Source organism: Macaca thibetana, chromosome 3 (assembly GCF_024542745.1).
Source record: "Macaca thibetana thibetana isolate TM-01 chromosome 3, ASM2454274v1, whole genome shotgun sequence".
Lineage (NCBI taxonomy): Eukaryota > Metazoa > Chordata > Mammalia > Primates > Cercopithecidae > Macaca > Macaca thibetana.
Genome location: NC_065580.1, coordinates 279,075 through 301,189, shown reverse-complemented (window position 1 = coordinate 301,189; position 22,115 = coordinate 279,075). Strand labels below are relative to the sequence as shown.

At 45.9% G+C, this 22,115-nt stretch overlaps 1 protein-coding gene across 2 annotated transcripts in view; it reads right to left on the bottom strand.

Moving 5' to 3' along the window:
* VIPR2 (vasoactive intestinal peptide receptor 2) overlaps positions 1 to 22,115 on the bottom strand; it is a 116,008-nt gene that overhangs the window by 18,989 nt on the left and 74,904 nt on the right. For both annotated transcript variants that reach the window (XM_050784881.1, XM_050784880.1), the window contains one exon: positions 9,349 to 9,446. In XM_050784881.1, coding sequence (XP_050640838.1) covers positions 9,349 to 9,446 — 98 coding nt within the window. The remainder of the gene's footprint in view (positions 1 to 9,348; positions 9,447 to 22,115) is intronic.

Sequence of the window (22,115 nt, the reverse complement as noted above, 5' to 3'; positions counted from 1 at the left end):
CCTAAAGAGGACCTCCACTTGTGGCCGTGAAGGGGAACCCCTCAGGAAAGGATCAGGGTGACCCTAAAAAGCTGCCCAAAGGCTTTGGGGACCAGCCGCAGCCACAGGGACCAAAGGGCCGGACTCTGGGGAGAAGGCAATGGCACTGTGGGGAGCGCCGGGGCCCTCCAGAGCCTCTGCGGGTGTCTGCTGGTTTAGTTCTCTGGTACGGAGGGTGTTCAGAAAGGACAAGCCCAAAGCCAGGGCCAGAGCGAGGGCAGCCTCACCCGCCGGAGCAGAAATGGGAGATAAGGGCTGTTGGGTGACCCTCGGGGAGCAACGACTCTGCAGGAAAGGAAATAGAGGCTGCATCCAAATCCTTTTGGTCTCTGAGATGGCTGTGTGTTAGGTGAGAGGCTGAGAAATAAAGCAGAAAGCAGTGGCCAAGGCTGAGTACTTGGGGGAAGTGCCTGCAGCCTCATGGGTACTGGGTGGCAAGTGGCAGGATTCAGGGCCTGAGGGAGGCGGGGTTCCCAGGCCTTCATGGGGGAGTCCCAAATAGCTGTGACCCAGAGTGATGACAAATCAGAGAGCACCCGGTTGCTTGAAGCCTGAAACGCAGGCCCAAACCCAGCCCCAAACACACGTGGCCTTGATGGCCCAGGCTGGTCTGCCCTTCCTACCATGAAAAATTCAAATCCTCTGCAGTAAGATAATCACCTGAAGCCTCTGCAATTTAAGTATTTGTAATTTCAGTAACAATTACTAGCTATGCCAGAAACAGGACTAAGTAATCAAAAGCCAAGTTAAAAAGAAAAAACACTGGCCGGGCACGGTGGCTCACGCGTGTAATCCTAGCACTTTGGGAGGCCGAGGTGGGTTGATCACTTGAGATCAGGAGCTCGAGACCAACCTGGCCAACAAGGTGAAACCCCGTCTCCACTAAAAATACAAAAATTAGCTGGGCATGGTGGTGCACGCCTGTAATCCTAGCTACTTGGGAGACTGAGGCAGGAGGATCGCTTGAACCTGGGAGGCAGAAGTTGCAGTGAGCAGAGATCACACCACTGCACTCCAGCCTGGGTGACAGAGACATACTCTGTCTCAAAACACACATGCACACACACACACACACACACAAAAACAAAAACAAAAACAGACAATAGAGATTCAGATGCTAGTGTTTTAAAACATGGGACTATAAAATTAATATATTTAAGAAAACAGATAAAGAGATGGATAATTTTATTAGATAATAAAATTAAGACAATCAAATAGAAAATTTAAAACTTAAAAAACCTTGAAATTAAGAGTTAAATAGAGGGGACTAACATTAACGTAACACAGCAGATGCGAGTACTATGAATTGGATCAGTAGTATGTCTAGATTAAAGTAGAAACCAAAAATATGAAAAATATAGGAAAAAATAGTAAGCTAATACATGGGAAATGGAGTTTTAGGAAGAGAGGAGAATGAGGAAGGAGCAGCATTTGAAGAGATGCTAGCCACAAAGTTTTTTGAAACTGATAAAAGACAATAACAGATTAAAGGAACTCTACAAACCCCAAGAAGGAGAAATACAAAGAAAACCACCTTAAGTCCTGTGAAAGTGTAACCGCTAAAAACCGAAAAAAGTCTTCAAAGCTTCAGAGAAAAAAAGACACACTGCCTCAAAGGAACAATGCTGCACTGGCAGCTGACTTTTCAGAAGAGGTCACGACGTACATCTTTAATGTGGTGAAAGAAAATAACTGCCAACAGAATTCAATCCTCTCCAAAATAGCCTCAAAAGTGAAGGCAAAATTAAAATGATTTCAAGCAACCAAAACTCGTAAGAATTCACTGCTGGTGGGACTGTGCTGAGAGAAATACTACAGGGAAATCTTCCTGCAGTAGGAAAATGATCCCAGATGGAAATACGAAATGCAGGAGAATGAAGAGCACCAGAAAGAAATGTTGGGGGAACGCTAAGTAAATGCGACTTTTAACACAACAACAATAGTATTTATATATGGAATTAAAATACATGACAAAAACATAAAACATCTTAGAGGTAAATGGAGCTAAAAGGTTGTAAAATTCTTGAATTGACTGGAAAGTGGTAAAAGTAGCTACTGGACGTGAACTCATGAGAAAATGATGCCTATTGTGAATCTGGGGTGACAACTAGAAGAATAACAACAATCCAAAAGGGGAGAAGAAAACTGGAATAATAAAAATACTTGATCAATTCAAAAGAAACAAGAATATGTGCAAAACCAACTAAGAACAGCTGAGACAATTAGAAAGCAAAGAAATGAAAGGTAGATTAGAACTCAGAGTTGTTATAAGTAGACTGTGTGTATGAAAATGCTGCATTTAAAAATAAAGATTGGAGACAAAAAGTAAATTCCAATTAAATGGAGCTTATAAAATATATACCTTTAATATAAAACACAGGGAAGTAGAAAATAAAAACACATAAAACCATACACTTGAAAACACAAAATAAAGCTAATATAATGATCTTCAATATCAGACAAAGCAGATTTTTAAGGTAGGGGACATTACTACATATTGGCAGTTTAAACTGATATACTCCTAATGACGCAGCCTTAAAATATAGATGGTAAACAGTGAAAGAATTAAAAGGACAAATAGACAAGCCCACAATTATAGTTGGAGATTTTAATACATGTCATTCAGTACTGGTAGAAAAATATATGTCTTTCAGTTCTGGTAGAAAAAGCAGTTAAAACAATCAGTAAAGATTTGGAATAATTAAATAACACTAAAAAAGGGTGTGAATGATATATGTAGCATATAACCAAGAACTGCATAATTTACTTTATTTTCAAATGAAAATGAAACTTTTACCAAAAGTTTTTTTACCAAAACAGATGGCATGCCAGATTAAAAAGCAAGCCTCAACGAACTTCAGAGGACTGAAAGTTGGTTCTTGGAAACCACTGATAAAATTGATAACACTTTATTCAGTAAGACACATCAAGATAAAAAGAAAGAAAACACAACCTGACAATACCAGGACTGAAGGAGCAGGGACCTGTATAGATGTTACATACATTAAAAATGTAACAGAACATTGAAAACATTGATGAAATGGGCAAATTCCTTGAAAAGCAGAACTAACATACAAAGAAACAGAGAGTCTGAATAGTCCTATATCTGGTTTAGAAATTTTGAACAGCCAAATAAAACCTTCTCACAAAAAAACTCTCTGCCCTGTTGGCTCTTCTGTTGACTTCTTCCAAACATTTAAAGAAGATATAACATCTTATCTAACCTAAACTACTCCAAAAAATAGAAAAGAGAAAACACTTTCCTCTTCACTTTATGGGCCAACACCAAACCTTACCAGATTGACTCATGGGAAAGGAAAACAATAGATCAATTTCATGAATGTAGATGCGAAAATTCTCAACAAAATGTTAGCAAGCTGAGTTCAGCTATATATTAAAAACATAATATATCAAAACCACATAGGGTTAATTTAGGAATGAGAAGTGGATTTAACATTAGAAAATCTATCCATGTAATATTTCAAATTAAATGAACAAATGATAAAAACCATATGTATATACATAAAAATCATGATAAAATTCAAAAGCCATTCATGACTACACACTCTCAGAAAACTGGGAATTAAGAGGAACTTTCTTAATTTGGTAAAACGTATCTTCAAAATATCTACAGCAAACATTATGCTTATAGGGAAGTATGGAAAGCTTTCACTCTGAGTTCAGAAATAAGAAAATGTTTGCTATCACCACTTCTATTCAACATTGTACTTCACAAACGGCACGAATGACACATAGAAAAATCCAAGAGAATTTACGGAATAATTAAAGAATTCATAAAGGAATTTAGCAAGGTTGCTGAAGCAAGAGTTTTTTTTTTTTTTTTTTTTCCTTCTGAGACAGGGTCTTACTCTGTCGCCCAGGCTGGTCTCAAATTCCTGGGCTCAAGCGATCCTCCTGCCTTGACCCAAAGTGCTGGGATTATAGGCATGAGCCACTGTACCTAGCCTTTGAAGCAAGATTAATATACTAAAATCAATTCTTTTTCAAGAAACAATTAGAAATGGAATTTAACAAAATATTTATAATAGCATAAACAAATACCTAAGAATGACTATTAAATTATGTATAAGACTTCCACTCAGAAAATCATAAAACACTGAGAGAAATTAAAGAAAACCAAAACAAATGGAAGGATCTACTATGATCACAGGTTGGATGATTCAAAATTAGAATGATGTCCTGTCTATCCAAGCTGATCTACAGATACAATGCAATACCAAATGAAATTGCAATAGAATTTTTGTTTGTTTGTTTGTTTGTTTGTTTTTTTGAGAGAAAGTGTCTTGCTCTGTTGCCCAGGCTGGAGTGCAGTGGTGTGATCATGGCTCACTGCAGCCTCAACCTGGGCTCAAGTGCCCACCACGGCCAGCTAATTTTAAATTTTGTTGTAGAGACTGTAGAGACGGGGTCTCTCTATGTTGTCCTGGCTTGTCTTGAACTCCTGAGCACAAGCAATCATCCTGCCTTGGCCTCCCAAAGTGCTGGGATCAGAGGCGTGAGCCACTGTATCCAGCCTGATTTTGCAAAATGGCAATTGACATTAAAGGTTCATTTTTAAGAGTTGATTTTTAAAATTCACATGTAAGTACAAATGGCCAAGCTCTTCCTAATTTAAAAAAAAAAAAAAAGAGTTGATGGACTCAGACTTGTAGGAATAAGCACTTATTAAAGGCAGGGAAATTATAATAAACAGAAACAGTGCAATGGTAGAAGGCCAAAGGAGCAGAACTGGGACTCGAGGCCCCCACACATGCCACTGCCTGCTCTGTGAAGAGAAGCATTGCAGGCCACAGAAGCCCCTTCCTGTATTCGCTCCTGGACAACGGGATACACATGCTGAAAGCCCTAAAGAAACTTCACCCTGCTTCACACCATAGCAGAAATAAATCCCAGGTGGATTATGGACAGAAACATGAAAAGTTAAAATAACAACATCTCTAGATGATTAAAAAAAAAAAAAAGAACATGGCAAAGATTTCTTAAGAGGACTCAAGAAACAATGACATAAAGAAAATGTTAAATGAGCTCCATTAACATTAAGAGCTTCTGTTTATCCAAAGACCATGAAGACAGCTTAAACCCAATCACAGAGCTGGAGACAAAATCCATAATACTCATACGTAATGAAAGGCTCTAAGACTCCTAAACATTGACTTAAATAGAGGGAGAGACCAAATATTTAAAATAAGCAAACTCATTTTGAAATGGCACTTCAAAAAAAGCAAGATTTTGAAATGTATGAACGCATTTCCACCAGGGAAATCAGGGAAATGTAAATTAAAACACCGTTCTATGTTATTATAGACCCACAAGAATGGCTAAAGGCTTAAAAATGGACAATACCAATCCACCAGGGAAATCAGGGAAATGTAAATTAAAACACCATTCTATGTTATGAAAGACCCACAAGAATGGCTGAAGGCTTAAAAATGGACAATACCAAATGGAGGCAAGGGTGTGATGCAAATGGAAGCCTCCTGCACTGTTGGTGGGTGTGTACACTGGTAACCACTTTGGAAATTACTTGGCAGCATTCATTTCTTTTTTATAAATTTATTTATTTTTAGTGGACACATAACTGTATATATTTATGGGGTATACTTTGATGCTTTGATACATATCTATGTGGTATGATGATCCCATCAGGCTATTAGCGTATCTACTGGCAGTGTTTAGGAAGACTGACTCTATGTATAGCCTACGACCAGTAAGTATAAAATAAACACAAATGTAAATATAAATGTGTGTACATATACACACACATATCCAAAGTAACATATGCATCTGTGCATGAGATGATGACTAAGAATATAATAGCAGCATTATTTGTTATGCCTCAAACTGAGTAACCTATATGTCCATGAACAGTTGATTGGATAAATATATTATTTTTTTGAGTGGAATACTATACGGCAAGAAAATAAAACATGGTAACTACATGCAACAACATGGATGAACCTCCTTGCAAAATGCTGAGTGAAAGAATCCAGAGACCAGGAGTTCCTTTCGCATGATTCCGAGGTAATGTTTTCAAAAAGAGAGAAAAGTTGTCTCTGGTGCCAGAACTGTGAATAACGACTGCTTTTCAGAAGGGAGGTGGGGTGGACATGGTGGCTTCTGGGTCCCTGGTGAGAGTCGTGTCCCACATCTCAATCTGGTGCTGTGTTCGCTTGGTAAACATGCATTCTGAATGTGTACTGCATTAGCAAATGTTTATTTTAGCATATGTAACACTGCCACAGAGCCTTAGTAAGCAAAGAATTGTAAACATGCTCTGAATTTTCTCAGTCTCTTGGGAGCAATTCCAAAGCTGCATGGCCACTGCACCAGGCTCACGCACCTGTGCTGCTCCCTCTGGCTTCTCTCCTCAACGCCCCTTCCTCAGACGGTAAATGTCCCCCACCAGTGCCATTTTGCTTCCCACTGATTATCTCATTGGCTGCGTTTATCTCTCCAAATCACCTTTTTCCCTCTCTTATTTTCTTTTTCTCCTTCCCTCTCTCTCCCACCATATGTGTTTCTGTGGAGTGGGGTTGGCACTCACAGCCATCGCTCAGAGATGAGCACGCTTTTGGTCCAGTTAGCAAGCCATCCAAATACATGTTTGCTGGGTTTCTCAGTGATATTCTTCATTACTCACTGTTCATTTTAAATTTTCACCTCCATGTATGGATCTGCCAATGGGCAATGGAGGTAGCGGAAGGTGTGGCTTCCGGAAAGGGGGAGGACAGGAGTCTGCTCATTAGCAATGGTGGGAAAGGATTTTGGAGGCCACGTCCATCTGACAGAGACAGAGGTGCAGGCTGCAGTGGTGAGAGCCTGGGTTGAAATCAGGGCTCTGCATGCACCAGCTCAGCAACCTGCAATGTCCAGTGACCTTCCTGGGGCTGCACTCTCCACCTGGAGAAACTGGGTCAGTGTCAGTACTTACCTGATGATGTTAACATCTGTAAAGTACTTGGCATGGTGCATGTTAGCAGTTACAGCTGTCCCTCGGTGTCTACAGGGGATTGGGTCCAATCCCCCTCCCCCAACCTGGCCCCCTTACCCCATGCCAAAATCCATGAATGTGCAACTCCCACATTTGGCCCTTCAGGACCCACGGATACATGAAGCTGGCCCTCCATATCTGCAGGCTTCTCATCCTGAGAATAGCCTATATTTCTGATCTGTGGTTGAATCCGTCGATACAGAGGGCTGACCGTATTGAAAAACATTCTCAGAGAAGTGGACCATGCAGTTCAAACCCGTGTTGTTTGAGAAGCAACTGTGCTGTGGTCCCTGCTGGACTGACATGGACTGGAGCTGTCTCTGTCAGTCCCTGGGTCATAGGGGCAGCTGTCACCATAGGATGACTCCCCCACAAAGCTGGTCATGTATTTGTTGTAAGAGTCAATGCTGTACTTTGGGACGTGTTATAAGAAATAAGTAGCTCCATTTCCCGTGTATAAAATAAGAACATGGCTACTGAAGGCTTTCTTGGCTTATGGGGCTATTTTAGAGAAGAAATGTTCAATGCCTGCAAAGCATTCTGCTTCCTGGGTATAATTACTGAGACAATGGAGCACGTTATTTTTATAATTCGGACTTTAGAATCGACAGACTCTCACAGCTCTCAAGAAGTGGCACTGGACCCTGCTTCTGACAGAAGGACGTGGGATGAGCCCCAAGTCGAGAGATACACACCAGCTCTGGATGCTTTTTCTGGCAAACATCACACACGTGGCCACCAGCAGAATGACATCCAACATAGACATCCACTTTTTTCAGCTCAGAAGTTCCACAGGCAGGTGACTAACGATGCCCACAGATGGAGGAGTGTGTTCTGTGCCCTAAAGGATCAGTGTTCATAGGCGGGATAATTCCCAATGCTCTTGGGTTGCCTAATTAAATATGTCACACTGTACATATGTGAAGGAAATGGATGTGTGTAAAAAATAAGGATTGTTCAATATAGGAAAATAAGATAAAATTTTCAGATTTAATTACCCTGGGTCAGCTTACCTCCTTAAAGTTTTCCTCTCTTTCTTTTTAGCAACTTGAAAATTTAAACATATATAGTAAAATATTATACTCTGTAAAATATAGAGTATAATAGAACAAATATTAATATTATACCAGCTTTTAAAAATAACTAGAATATGATAGGCCTTTCTCACACTTTTCAAAGTGCAGCCCTGTATTAAAGGTACACTTATTCTTTCTGAGAATTACCAACCATAATTGAGATGCCTGAACAATAAAAAGCATAACTCAATTACATTTGCTGGGTTTCTTAGCTGGATTCTCAACCACTCCTAACTTGTTTATTTTACTTCCAAGTATGGATCTCCTAATGGACTGTTGTTAGGGTCTAGAAACATTCCATTTGTTATATCATTGATTTTATCTGACATACTGGCAAACATTTGGATTACATTTTAGCAAAGAGAAATAAAATATGTAGTGATTGATATATAGAGTAAGCTGAATAGCCTTCATTTTATTTAGTGCTAATGATACATAAGGCAGATTTAATCCTAATTCACCAATGAGCTCTTCCTATAGAGAAACTACTGTTCTGGGACCAAACTCTCTACCCCCAACCCAAATCAAACAATGATTTGATTGGTCAAATCATCTGTACAATGTCATCATTAGTTACCAAGAGACCCACTAAAGATGCAGGTGGGCAGGGGCCATCTCACCTCACTGCCAGGGAAGAGTGGGAAGCATTTAATAAGCCCTCATCACAGCCTCACGTGCCATGCTAAGCCCTTCACATCTACCGACACATCAAGTTCTCACAACAGCCCTCTGAAGGGGGCTTCTTAGTTTCCACATGTTACAGAAGCACAGACAGGTTAAGTACTTTGTCCGAGGTCACACAGCTGCTAAGAGACTGACCCAGGATTTGAACCCAGACAGTCTGACTCCACCTTCATGCTCTTAAACACATCGCAGCATCTCTAATAGAGCACCTACAGCCAAAACACAGGAGCTTCTGGATGGCAAGGGCGAGATCATATTTCTTCTGTATTTTCCATGCATTTGCATAATGGCTAAGTATTTAATAAATGAGAGCTGAGCTGAATTCCTATCCAAGGTCAGCATTATCTCTTTACATAATAAATGCAGAGTATTTAAATTAAAATGTAAATGTTAACATCATATTTCATGTCAGCATTCTCCAAGGGAGTCTTATTGGCTTAGCACACAGAGGGCTCCAGGCTGGGTGGCGCCTAGAAGGCCTAAATGGAAACTGCTTGTCTTGTATTCTTTGCAGAATTACTAATTTCTGCTCCTTACCTGAAGAGGCACAGAATTATGCTTCCTGTTGCAAGAGACATCAGAGAGACACTGTAGCCCAGGGTGTAAATGGCCTTCACCAGAATATAAAACGTGATCTACAAAGAAAGAAAATGGATCTGTAAGCTGAGGGTGACCAGCAGCACCAGACAACAGGAACGGTTCCAACATCCAGCCCTGTGCTCTGGCCATGAAGGACTCTTGCCTGCCTGGAAGGCATAAGACAGTCTCACTTTATAATTCCACCTCCATTTTGAACCAAAAAATGACCCCTACCACTCAGAACCTCTACTTTTTTCTTATAGTTCATCATGAATGACTTTGCATGGTTCCCGTAAAGCACCTCTGTCTGAAGGGAACATGACCCGCCACCATCAGGGAAAGCAAAGGAAGGAAGCGCTGAGCTAAGTTCAGAAAGAGAGCTCAGTCTGTCCCTGAGGCAGCACATCTAGCTTTCTGACACTTCTGGATGAGCTCAAGTGGACACACAGGTCTGAGTACATTAAACACTATGACCTACAGGCACAGGGTGAGGTGCTCCAGACAGAGGTACTTGCCTAAGCCAGAGCCAGTTGCTGAGTTGCAGTATCTTGGGAATTTTATTTCCTTAACATTTCTTGGTTTAGCAAGGTTCATGGCTTGATACTTTTAATCTCCATGAAATCATCAGGCACAGGAGGGATTCATGATCATCACTGTGGCAGAATCACTGGGAGTTCTAGGACAACAGGGAATCCTACACAAAAAGAACTGGGTCCTCTAGAAGGAAAACCAGTGCTGGTCATGATAAAACCAGCAACACCTGCAGGGCATCATCATAGCTCGCCACTCCCAAAGGCTGCTTCCTGGTCTGCATTTTCTTGATAAAGCTAATTCATATAAAATAAAGAGGGAAACAATCCACGTGTGCTTACATGATGAATTTTATTTTTGCCAAGAGGTCCTAAGTAAGTACAACCGAACCTCACTGTTATTTTACAATACAAAATTTATGGCAAAACTCAAAAAGTTATGCTCTTGTTTATTAGTTTGGCTCTTACTTATAACTTTACTGTTTAATCATTATTTAGAACTTATTAACCCATTTACTTTGCATTACAGGAATCTCTTCTTAGGAACCTCGGCCCTGCTTACTTAGGACAGCTCAGAAAAGAGCACAGAGTAGTCCTGGCCAGATCCCTCTTCCTTGCTATTCCTCATCCTTCCTGACTCCACTCATGAGAAGATGTCATTAACTACCACCTAACCACCCTCTCACCTCACCTAACAATCACATCACTTTACCCAACCACCACCCTCACCTCACCTAACCACAAGTCTCATCTAACCCATACTCCATCTAACCATGACCCTCACCTCATCTAACCACCATTCTCAACCATATTTACCTCACTTAGCCATAATTCTTACCTCACCTAACTGCCACCCTCACATCACCTAACAACCACTTTCATCTCACCTAACCACTCTCCTCACCTTATCTAGCCACCACTCTCAACTCATCCAACCCACACTCACTTCACTTACCCACCATCCTCACTTCACGGAACCCATCTTCACCTCACCTAACCAATAACCTCACCTCACCTAATCACCACCTTCACCTCACCTTACAACCACCCTCACCTCACCTAACCACCACTCTCAACTTACCTAATCCATACTCACTTCACCTAACCACCACCCTCACCTCATCTAACCACCCCTTCACCTCATCTAACCACCACCCTCACCTCACCTAATCACAAGTCTCATCTAATCCATACTCTACCTAACCATGACCCTCAACTCATCTAACCACCATTCTCAACTCATCTAACCATCTCCTTCATCTAACCACCATCTCACTTCACTAACAATCAACTTCACTTCACCTAACCACTCTTCTCACCTCACCTAACCACCACTCTCAACTCATCTAACCCACACTCACTTCACTTACCCACCATATTCACCTCACTTAGCCGTAACTCTTTCCTCACCTAACTGCCACCCTCACATCACCTAACAACCACTTTCATCTCACCTAACCACTCTCCTCACCTTATCTAGCCACCACTCTCAATTCATCCAACCCATACTCACTTCACTTACCCACCACCCTCACCTCACAGAACCCATCTTCACCTCACCTAACCACTAACCTCACTTCACCTAACCACCACTCTGAACTCATCTAACCCATATTCACTTCACCTAACCACAGCCTGCACCTTACCTAACCCACACTCACCTCACCTATCAGCCACCCTCACATCATGTAACCACCACCTTCCCTTTGTTGTGGAAAGCAGTTTGCTGATTTCTCAAAGAACTTAGAACTACCATTCAACCTGGCAATACCATTACTGGGTATAAACCCAAAGGAACAGAAATCATTCTACCAAAAAGACACGCCCAGCACAGCCCTATTCACAAAGCAAAGACATGGAATCAATACGTCCCCATCAACAGTGAACTGCACTGGTACATATAGAGCATGGAATACTACACAGCCACAAAGACTGAAATCACATCCTTTGAAGCACCATGGAGGCAGCTGGAGGCCATCATCCTAAGCCAATTAGCACAGAAACAGAAAACCAAATACCACATGTTCTCATAAGTGAGAACAAAACATTGGGTACTCAGGGAGGAGAAACGGAGGGAGGGGGCAAGGGTTGAAAAACTAACTGTTGGGTACTATGCTCTGTACTTGGGTGGCGGGACCAGTCAGACTGCAAACCTTAGCATCATGAAATATATCCAGGTAATATATCCAGGTAACAAGCCTGCACATGTGTCCCCTGAATCTAAAATAAAAGTTGGAAAAAAAAAAAAAAAAAAAAAAAAAGGCTGGGCTTGGTGGTTCACACCTGCAATCCCAGCACTTTGGGAAACCGAGGTGGGAGGATTGCTTGCTCCCAGGAATTTGAGACCAGCCTGGGCAACAGAATGGGACCCTCGTCTCTAAAAAAATAGAAAAATAATTAGCTGGGTGTGGTGCGTGTGCCTGTGGTCCTCAGCTACTGGGGAGGCTGAGGTGGGAGGATCGCCTGAGCCGGGAAGGTGGAGGCTGCCTGAGCTGTGATCGCGCCACTGCCCTCCAGCCTGGGTGACACAGTGAGGACCTGCCGCAAAAAAAAAAAAAAAAAAAAAAAAAAAAAAGGAAAAAAGTGAAAAATAATCCATACTTCCACCCTTTCTCTCGTTCAGCTGGGCGCCCACCAGGGTTGAGAACGTGGGAGAAGCCGACAGCAGGAATGGCGGCCTTGGGGGTCTCACACTCAGCGGGAGGGCGAGCCGGGTGGAGTCCCGGGCCAAGCGCGGTGCGCTGCTGTGAGGAGAATACAGGCCGGGTCGGACGCGCTGCAGCGGGAGGCGCCGCGGCTCTGGGGCCCCCGTGGGAGGGAGCGGCGGCCGCGTCAGGAGCGGATGATGGCGGGAGGGCGGGAAGCCTGGAGCCTCTAGAGGAGCCCCGTCCTGAGGAGCCTGGTCTTGCGGAGCCGGGTCCTGAGGGCCCTGCAGTGGGGGAGGTGTGGGGTCTTCCGGCGGCAGTGCGGCCATGGGGCGCCGGCGGGTGTGAAGCAGGCGAGAACGGGTCAGATCCCAACAGTGACTTGATGGCGGGGCCCGCGGGCCTTCCCGACGGAGATGGGAGGAAAACGGCGAGGAAGCCCCGAAGGCTTCAGCCCGAGCCCCGGCAAGCGGCAGCCTCAGCGGCCGGGACGTGGGAGAGCAGCGCCAGCCTCGGGCTCGGGTCTGGGGGTCCTGGTGGGATCTGGGGTTCTGGCGGTATCTGGGGTTCCTGGCGGGTCTGAGGGCCTCGCGGGATCTGGGGGGCCTGATGGGGTTTGTGGGTCCTGGCGGGATGTGGGGCTCTGGTGGGATCTGGGGGGCCTGGCGGGGCCCGGGGGGCGCGGAGCACCAGGTGCCCACACCCGGCTGGGGTTCAAGAGGAAGGTCTGGGCCAGAGGCGTCCCCTGAGGCTTCCTCAGGCTGAGGCAGCACTGAGCCCCCTGCAGCACTGAGGCCGCGGGCATTCACGAAGAAATTCATCACAAAAACGGCTCAAGTGATTCTGGACGGAGAAGCCGCGCCCGGCGTGGGTGAGCGCGGATGGAGCAGAAAGGAGGCGGAGCGACACCTGCGGTGGGGGAGGGGCGGCCCCACGCGCGGGGCCAGGAGGGCGCCTTCCTCCCGCGTCTCACAGGAGGCCGGAGGGCGCCATCCTCCCGCGTCTCACAGGAGGCCGGAGGGCGCCTTCCTCCCGCGTCTCACAGGAGGCCGGAGGGCGCCTTCCTCCCGCGTCTCACAGGAGGCCGGAGGGCGCCATCCTCCCGCGTCTCACAGGAGGCCGGAGGGCGCCTTCCTCCCGCGTCTCACAGGAGGCCGGAGGGCGCCTTCCTCCCGCGTCTCACAGGAGGCCGGAGGGCGCCTTCTTCCCGCGTCTCACAGGATTCCGGGTCCCCTTCCCCGAAGCCGCTGGGGCCTGGCTGAGGCGACCCTGCACCTGGGCCCCGTGGGCTCCAGCGGGTCCACGGAGGACCCCTGGCTGCCCCTCTGTGCAGAGCCCTCCGGGACGGACCGTGGCAGGGAGGAATGCAGGAAGGGACGGAGACCGAGTGGAATAGGCGGCTTCTGAGTCAGCAGCGTCCGTGTTCGTTATGAGTGAGGATTCTGGCGGGGTGAAAATGGACGAGACCAGAATTGTGGTCTCAAGTGGGGGCGGCGAGCTGGGTGTTGGGCTGAAGGTGCCAGCAGCCACCCACTGTCGGGCGGGGCTTCGAGGTCGGCAGCAGCGGGAGCGCAGAGGCCTGGGTTTGGGTCCTGGGTGCAGTGGCACAGAGGCCGGCCAGGCTGCTCTCTCGCAGCCGAGCAGTTGGTGCTGAGTGAGTCCTGCTGGTCAGCGTCCAGTCCCGAGGCAGATCCAGGGCCCTCTGCTGGCCCGGCCTTCACCCCAGTCTGGCACCACGTGGCCCTGGGGCTGCCTGTGCACAGCTGTGTGCTGGGGCACCGACCCTCCTTCAGTCCCTGCAGAGGCCTCACCTGGAGGCCTAGGGTTCCATGCCTGGCAAGACAGGCTTTGATACGGTGTGGAGGAAGCTCCTGTCCCAGCTCTGCAGGGGCCTGATGTTCCCCGCGTAGACTCTGCATCTCCACCTATACTGAGAGCCTGCGGACCTTCCAGAAAGAAGCAGGCGGTGGGAACTCCGTGAGCCTTGGAGCCATGGCGGGCCCACTGCACGGCGCCCTGAAAGCTGGGAGGGCGGAAATCACAAAATGGTGTCGGAACTCCACACGATTCCTCCTGAACTAAGGCCTTCTTGGCTCTCCTAAAGGCCTGATCCCTGGGGGAATGGAAGATCTGAGAGCTGAAAGAAGTGTCTGGATGTGTCTGTGTTTCTGAGTTGTTCTAGGACCTCAACCCCTGGATTTAGAAAGCCTTGGACAGCGTCATGCTGCTGTTCCCTCTGCCTGACCATCTCCCTCCTTCCCCTCCCCTGCAGTGGCTGCTGCAGGAGGCACCTGCAGGAGAAGGGGGCAGGAGGGCGGTCACCCCAGGTTCTGCCCCCCACTCCAGGCTCTGGCCCTCCTTGGCTGCTCAAAATACCAATCTTGCCAAGCCCTGGTGTCTGGGGTCCCTTCCCTGCCCCTCTGGCCAGGGTTCTGGCTTCCTGTGGCTGGAGAGTAGAGGCTGCACAGTTCTCACAGGGCTCCTTGACTGCCCAGACCTCTGTAAGGATTCTCTGCATTTAAGCTCTTTTCAGTTTTATCCTTGGCATGTGCCAGCAGTGTCCTGTTTGAACCCCGAATCGACAGACTGTTCCTTGCATGTACAATAACATTTTTTATGAACTACAATCCCCATAAAAAGACCATCAGATTGACCAGGAAAATTTTTCAACACTAAAGTTTTAGAACTTGAGATCGCACAAGAAACGAGAAGACATCAGGGACACAGTTACTGAAAGCGCTTTGCTCGTCCTGTCTCAGAAACCCTCCGCCCAGAAAGTACCCTGGTTTCTCTGTGGTGCCCCTGGCCCACCTGTGGTTGCATTCTCGACCACAGTGTCCACTACAGAGTGCTCAGGGCTGACCCACACATTGCATTTAGGGAATGAAAGAAGCCACACACAGCACAGAGGTGTGAGGTTTGACCTCCCCGAGACAGAAAACGCGGGTGAAGCAAATTCATTTAACCCAACATGTGTTAGAGATTAAAAGAGGGCTGCTGGGGCAGGTTTTCCTTTAGGGGCCTGCTCCCACACTGTCTGTGGGATTCCACGATGCCTGCTCCAGCAGCGTCCGTGGGATTCCAGGATGCCTGCTCCCACACCGTCCATGGGATTGCAGGATGCCTGCTCCAGCAGCGTCCATGGGATTGCAGGATGTCTCCTCCAGCAGCGTCTGTGGGATTCCAGGATACCTGCTCCTGCAGTGTCCTTGGGATTCCAGGATGCCTGCTCCCGCACCATCTGTGGGATTGCAGGATGCCTGCTCCTGCACATTCTGTGGGATTCAGGTCACCATCCCGTGGATTCCAGGACAATTGCTCCCAAACCCTTCCATGGCATTCTGGGAGGCCACTCGGCCTAGTTGGACAGCCTCTGCTCTGGGATGGCTTGGTGGACCAAGCAGATTTGTCTGAATTGCTTCCACTCCCTGCATCTTTGTGGTGCGAGAACTAGAGCCCAGTGATGATGTTTCAAGGGAAGTTTCCCTATGCTCATTACTACTTACAAAGCCTCAATGGTGGGCTAACACATTTTAGAAAGACAATACTGATAAATACTTAGCAAGAAGACTAAATTCGTTAGTATAACTCCTTAAATTGTGCAGGTAATCAAGGTTGACATCAATTTTGATCTGGGAAACTAATGTAATTAATACAGTTTTAGAAGGGGAATTTTTTTTTTTTTTTTTTTTTTTTTTTTTTTTTTTTTTTTTTGCCTTGTTAAACCTCAGTAGGAAAACTGAGATCCAAACTGAGTGGAACTCTCCTGTGAGTGGGTACTGGCACTCTCCAACACGTGCCTGCCATGTGCGGATACTGAAAGCTAAGTTAATTACACTTACATAAAATTGACATGCCAGTGACTCAGTTGCACCAGCCATAGGCTGCTCAAGGCCACATGTGGCCAGTGGCTGCGACACTGGACAAAGCAGATAAAGAACATTCCCATCAGTGTAGACAGTTCTGTTGGCACAGAGACCATACGACCACCATTCACCCACATGAGCACCTTCACTCCGCTAATCAACATTTGCACGTGTGTATTCTCCAGTCTCACATAAAGGGCAGCCAAGCAGATGATCTGACCCATTTGAAAGTCATCGCTTCTGTTGTGCAGCTGTAGGATTTATTCCTAACACAGAGCTCTGGATTCCAGGTGTGTGGGGGCAGGTCCATGGGTAATGCCCAGAACTTATAAAGCATGATCTGTTTGAACAGCACTAACCTTTCCACCAGTGGCCCAGAACCTGGGTGCATGAGGAGCTGATGCCAGCCTGACACCTGGAAGCTACACGCATCCCATGAGCTCAATGCTTTCAAATTTTCTTGCAACAAGAAAATGCTCCACTCGATGTGGGTATTTTAAATCTCAAGAATGTACAATCGCTCTGATCATTACACGATTCTAAAAACACCATGATTTCCTACTAGAAAGAAAGAATAATCCAGCAGGAAGTGTTCCTGAGCAGAAAGGGCCTAAACTAACAGCTGCAACTCCAGGGAGCGGCGGGGTCACAGCAGAAGTTAATTCCAGCACTGATGTTGGAAAGAAGGATTTGCAAGACCTTCAAGTTATTTCCCTTGACCCAAGATCCGGTCAAGCCCAAGGAGAAGGGCAAAAGATAATCTCATAAATTCAAGGCTATCACTTGGGCTTGCCAAAAAGAAGCAGGTACTTTGCTGCTGTCACTTGCAACGGTTTGTGGCTGGGCAGAGCCATCATCAAGGCAGGAAGGGCAGGTGCTGCGGGGGCAGCTAGCCCCTCTCTGTAGAGGTCCTTGAGCAAGCCAGGCTGCGGCTCCTGCATACTAACCTCAGGGAGCTGCCCACAACCAACTTCAGAAGTGAACAGCAACTGGCTCAGAAATTTAAAAACACTGAGGCCAATGGTGTGCTTACTGAAAATATCAAGCACATTCTAGAACCTGGCCTTAGATGTGAGTATTACTAACCCCACCCCCCAGTGTGTAGACAGTGCACTAAGACCCGAAGCAGCAGGTCCTCACTTCCGAGAGGGGAGAGTCAGCCCAGCCCCAGGGTTCTTGCCCCTGGAACTCAAGGCCCTTTAAAAAAACAGCCCCTCTCTTTTCACATGTTTTTCCTTTAAGGGGAATAGAACTAATTAAAATCTGTCAGAGAAATCATGCACACTCAGCATTAACAGCAAAGCCATCTGACCTCAAACCCAGTGCTCTTTCCCCTAGAACACCGTCAGCAGCCGTGAGGAAGAGGGTTCCCACACAGCCAGCCTTCTGTGTTCCACAGCGTGTGTGTTCAGAAGTGGATTCTCTATTCTCTTGTTCAATTCTAAAGTCAGCACAGACAGCCCTGGCACCCACAACAAAGCCCGCCGGAGCCAGGGCAGGCCTGAGTGTGAGGGAGAAAGCAGATCCTGCCGTCGAAGGCTGTGATGTTCATTGCAAGAGTGGCGCTTCTGGACGGCGGGTACAACAGCATGGCCTCGGAAAGAAGGCGTCTCCACAGCTGTGACTGAGGCCACTGTCCCCTTTCCAGTTTCCTTTCTGAGACATTCCCACGGGGACCAGAGTGGAATGGCCACTCTTCACCAATTATCTTGTGATCAGAGTTCAGACTAAACAGTCAGAAAATGGTACGTTTCAAACCTACCAAAAGCATAGAAAACAATATAAGGAAGACAGGCAGCACTAACAAACAGCAGAAAGAGAACTGCAAAGGAATAAAATCTCAGCAAGTGCCGGCAGGCCCCTGTCTCTGGGCTGTACAGCACCATGGCCTTAGGGTTCGCTGAGCTGCGTGAACCGTTCTGGTTCCTGTACCTCACTGGGCAGCCTTAATCTGCAGGTACTCCTCGCGGGGTTTCCATCTTCCTGCCGGCTCCTGGCTGTGCGGTGTCCACTCCACCTGTCTCCAGTTTCACTACCGCCTCAGCAACTGTGCTCAGGGCTCATGGGGGCCTTTCTCCCTGCTCACTTTTTCTTCCTGAGTTTCAGTTCTTCCTCCTGTGTCCAGTTTCCCCTGAACTACCTTCTCCAGGTGCTCTGAGTGAGGGCTGCTGGCTGGGGACCCTGCTAGTCCCTGCTTTCTGGAATCCGCATGCAGTCTGGCCAAGTATGTACTCCTGGGAACGAGCGGCTGTAGGCCCTGGACAACAATGCACCTGCTGCACTCCTCCTTATGTGTGCGGAATCCATCTCTTGTCTCCAGAACTTCCCAGACCCACCACAATTGTCTGGCTGGATATTTCCTTTTATTCACCGTATTTAGGGTCTTCAGGCTTTCCGAATCTGAGGATTGGAGCCTCACAAAAACTCTGGAAAACCTCTACTAAGCCTGTGACTAGCCTTGGGCAGTCCTGGTCTCTGATCCTGTTGTTTTCTGTCCCTCTCTCTGCCTGGACCTGGGGTAATTTCTTTGTATAGATCCTTCCTGGTCCAGAACCCCCTTTGCATTGTGTCTAATGTGCTGTTTAATGCACCTGCTCCATTTTTCCCCCCAAATAAGGGAAACTTATCTAACCCATACTTTTTAGAGTATCTTGCTTCTGGTTCACACTTTCACCCCCAGTTCCCCCTTTTAAAAAACATTTTAAATGCATTTATTTCCTTTTGGTGCCTGATGATTTCCTGAGCTGAAGATTGGGTGTAATTTTACTGTCTGTTGTTGGCTGATTCTTGTTCATGGTGCTTTTTCCTTCTGTAGTTTGTCAACTTGGAATGTGAGCTCATGTTTGGAGTTTACCTATGGGAATTTTGTGAGGTCTAGCGGACTTTTCCTTCCAGACAGAACCTGTTTGCTCTGCCCAGTACCCCCCAGTGCTGTCCACTCAGCAACAGCCTATGCCAAAGCCTCAGCTCAGGGCTTCTGTGCCAAGGGTGAAAAGGAAGTTGCCCTTTAGGAGAGCATATCCATGGTGAGATTTCTGGGAAGGACTTTAAAAATCTTCGTGGAAAGCAAATGGATATAAGGCACTTTCCCTGCTGTCCTGGAATCAGATTCCAAGCAGCTGCCCCTGCATCCAGGACCGAACAGAGGACTCCGCACATGCCGCAGGGCCCAGCTACCACTGTCACTCTGGTTCTCCACTCTTTTTTTTGTTTTGTTTTGTTTTAAGATTTTTTTTACTTTCTTGAAATCCCAGCTTCACATTTTAAAGTATCATTGTTATCTTTTATTTAGCATTTTGGGATGATTTGTGGTGGGAGTTGTTTATCCCCAGTTTCTCATATAAGATTTGTGTTTCTTGCTGAACGTGTTTGGTATCCTTGGTTAACTTAATTCATTCTATCCAGGACATTCATGGACGCTTAATAGGATGCAGACACCATGTAAGGCATTGTGGGAAACATGGCAGTGACTGACAGAAGGTCCCCACAAGTCACTCGGCTCGTATTTAACCACAGGAACTTTTTCTGGGAACTGTCCCAGAAGACAATAAATGAGCTAGAAAATGAGATGAATATGAATTAAAATTTGTGTTTGTCTTCACTAGAAGAATAGAAAGGTCTACATTTCAAATTATGTTAGTTTGCTTAAAGCTGGTTTTGATTTTACACATCCCGTGCTTTCAATCATTTAAGAAGGCTTATTTGGTTTCTTGCAAAACTGCCTCCATTAAGGCCTTGGGGAAGCAAAGCAGACTGTGTGGTGAGTGCTGAAGCACACACAGGTGGGAAGGTCCTATCAGACCCTCGACAGTGTGGCCCAGCAGCATGCAAAACGGCGTGCCCAGAGACTGGCTGACTGTGGCTTTACCACACAGGTCATTACTAGCAAGAAATCCTTCCCGTAGTCAGTTTTTAAAAACATAAGGCAACTTACAAGAAAACCACCAGGTTACTGTGTTGCAGGAGGTGGGTCGAGCAACTTCTAAGGTTTTTCTGGGTTGCACAGACATTCATTCAACCTCCTGTAATAAGCACCAATTTTAGAACATGGTCATGAGTAACTGTGCACACTTCTCCATTTTCAATGTGAGGTTAAGTTTATCTTCATTAGAGGTGGCCAAGCCAGCTCAGCAGTTTCAAGAACTGCACAGAGGGTCTCTTCCTAGGAGGCCTCTACCTCTGGACTCCAGAACCTTCCCGGGCTCAGCCTCCCATCTTGGCTTCCTTCCTTCTGGGTCCCCAGGCAGACCCTTGGCCTTGGACCTCTCAGAGAGTGCCATCCCCATTTGGGGCCTTCAGAGAGAATCTTGACTCTGAGCGTCTCCCTGGCACTGGCTTTTCCATGGGCACTGCATTCTGCTCTTCATCGTTCCTCAGTTGTGCCTGGAGCTCGGACCCACAGCCCCACCAGCCTCATCCCAAGGCCCAGGCCTCCTCCTTGTCCAGAACAGGAGTTCAGTTCAGCAGTAATGAGTGAACCCGTCCATATTAGAAAGACTGTTCACAGTGGAGTGTTGAAGTCTCCCATTATTATTGTATGGGAGTGTAAGTCTCTTTGTAAGTCTCTAAGGACTTGCCTTATGAATCTGGGTGCTCCTGTATTGGGTGCATATATATTTAGGATAGTTAGCTCTTCCTGTTGAATTGATCCTTTTACCATTATGTAATGGCCTTCTTTGTCTCTTTTGGTCTTTGATGGTTTAAAGTCTGTTTTATCAGAGACTAGTATTGTAACCCCTGCTTTTTTTTGTTCTCCATTTGCTTGATAAATCTTCCTCCATCCCTTTATTTTGAGCCTATGTATGTCTCTGCGTGTGAGATGGGTCTCCTGAATACAGCAGACTGATGGGTCTTGACTCTTTATCCAGTTTGCCAGTCTGTGTCTTTTAATTGGAGCATTTAGTCCATTTACATTTAAGGTTAATATTGTTATGTGTGAACTTGATCCTGCCATTATGATATTAACTGGTTATTTTGCTCGTTAGTTGATGCAGTTTCTTCCTAGACTAAATGGTCTTTACATTTTGGCATGTTTTTGCAATGGCTGGTACCGGTTGTTCCTTTCCATGTTTAGTGCTTCTTTCAGGGTCTCTTGTAAGGCAGGCCTAGTGGTGACAAAATCTCTAAGCATTTGCTTAACTGTCAACATTAGACAGATCAACGAGACAGAAAGTTAACAAGGATATCCAGGAATTGAACTCATCTCTGCAGCAAGTAGACCTAATAGACATCTATAGAACTCTCCACCCCAAATCAACAGAATATACATTCTTCTCAGCACCACATCACACTTACTCCAAAATTGACCACATAATTGGAAGTAAAGCACTCCTCAGCAAATGTACAAGAACAGAAATTATAACAAACTGTCTCTCAGACCACAGTGCAATCAAACTAGAACTCAGGACTAAGAAACTCAATCAAAACCGCTCAACTACATGGAAACTGAACAACCTGCTCCTGAATGACTACTGGGTACATAACAAAATGAAGGCAGAAATAAAGATGTTCTTTGAAACCAATGAGAACAAAGATACAACATACCAGAATCTCTGGGACACATTTAAAGCAGTGTGTAGAGGGAAATTTATAGCACTAAAGGCCCACAAGAGAAAGCAGGAAAGATCTAAAATTGACACTCTAACATCACAATTAAAAGAACTAGAGAAGCAAGAGCAAACGCA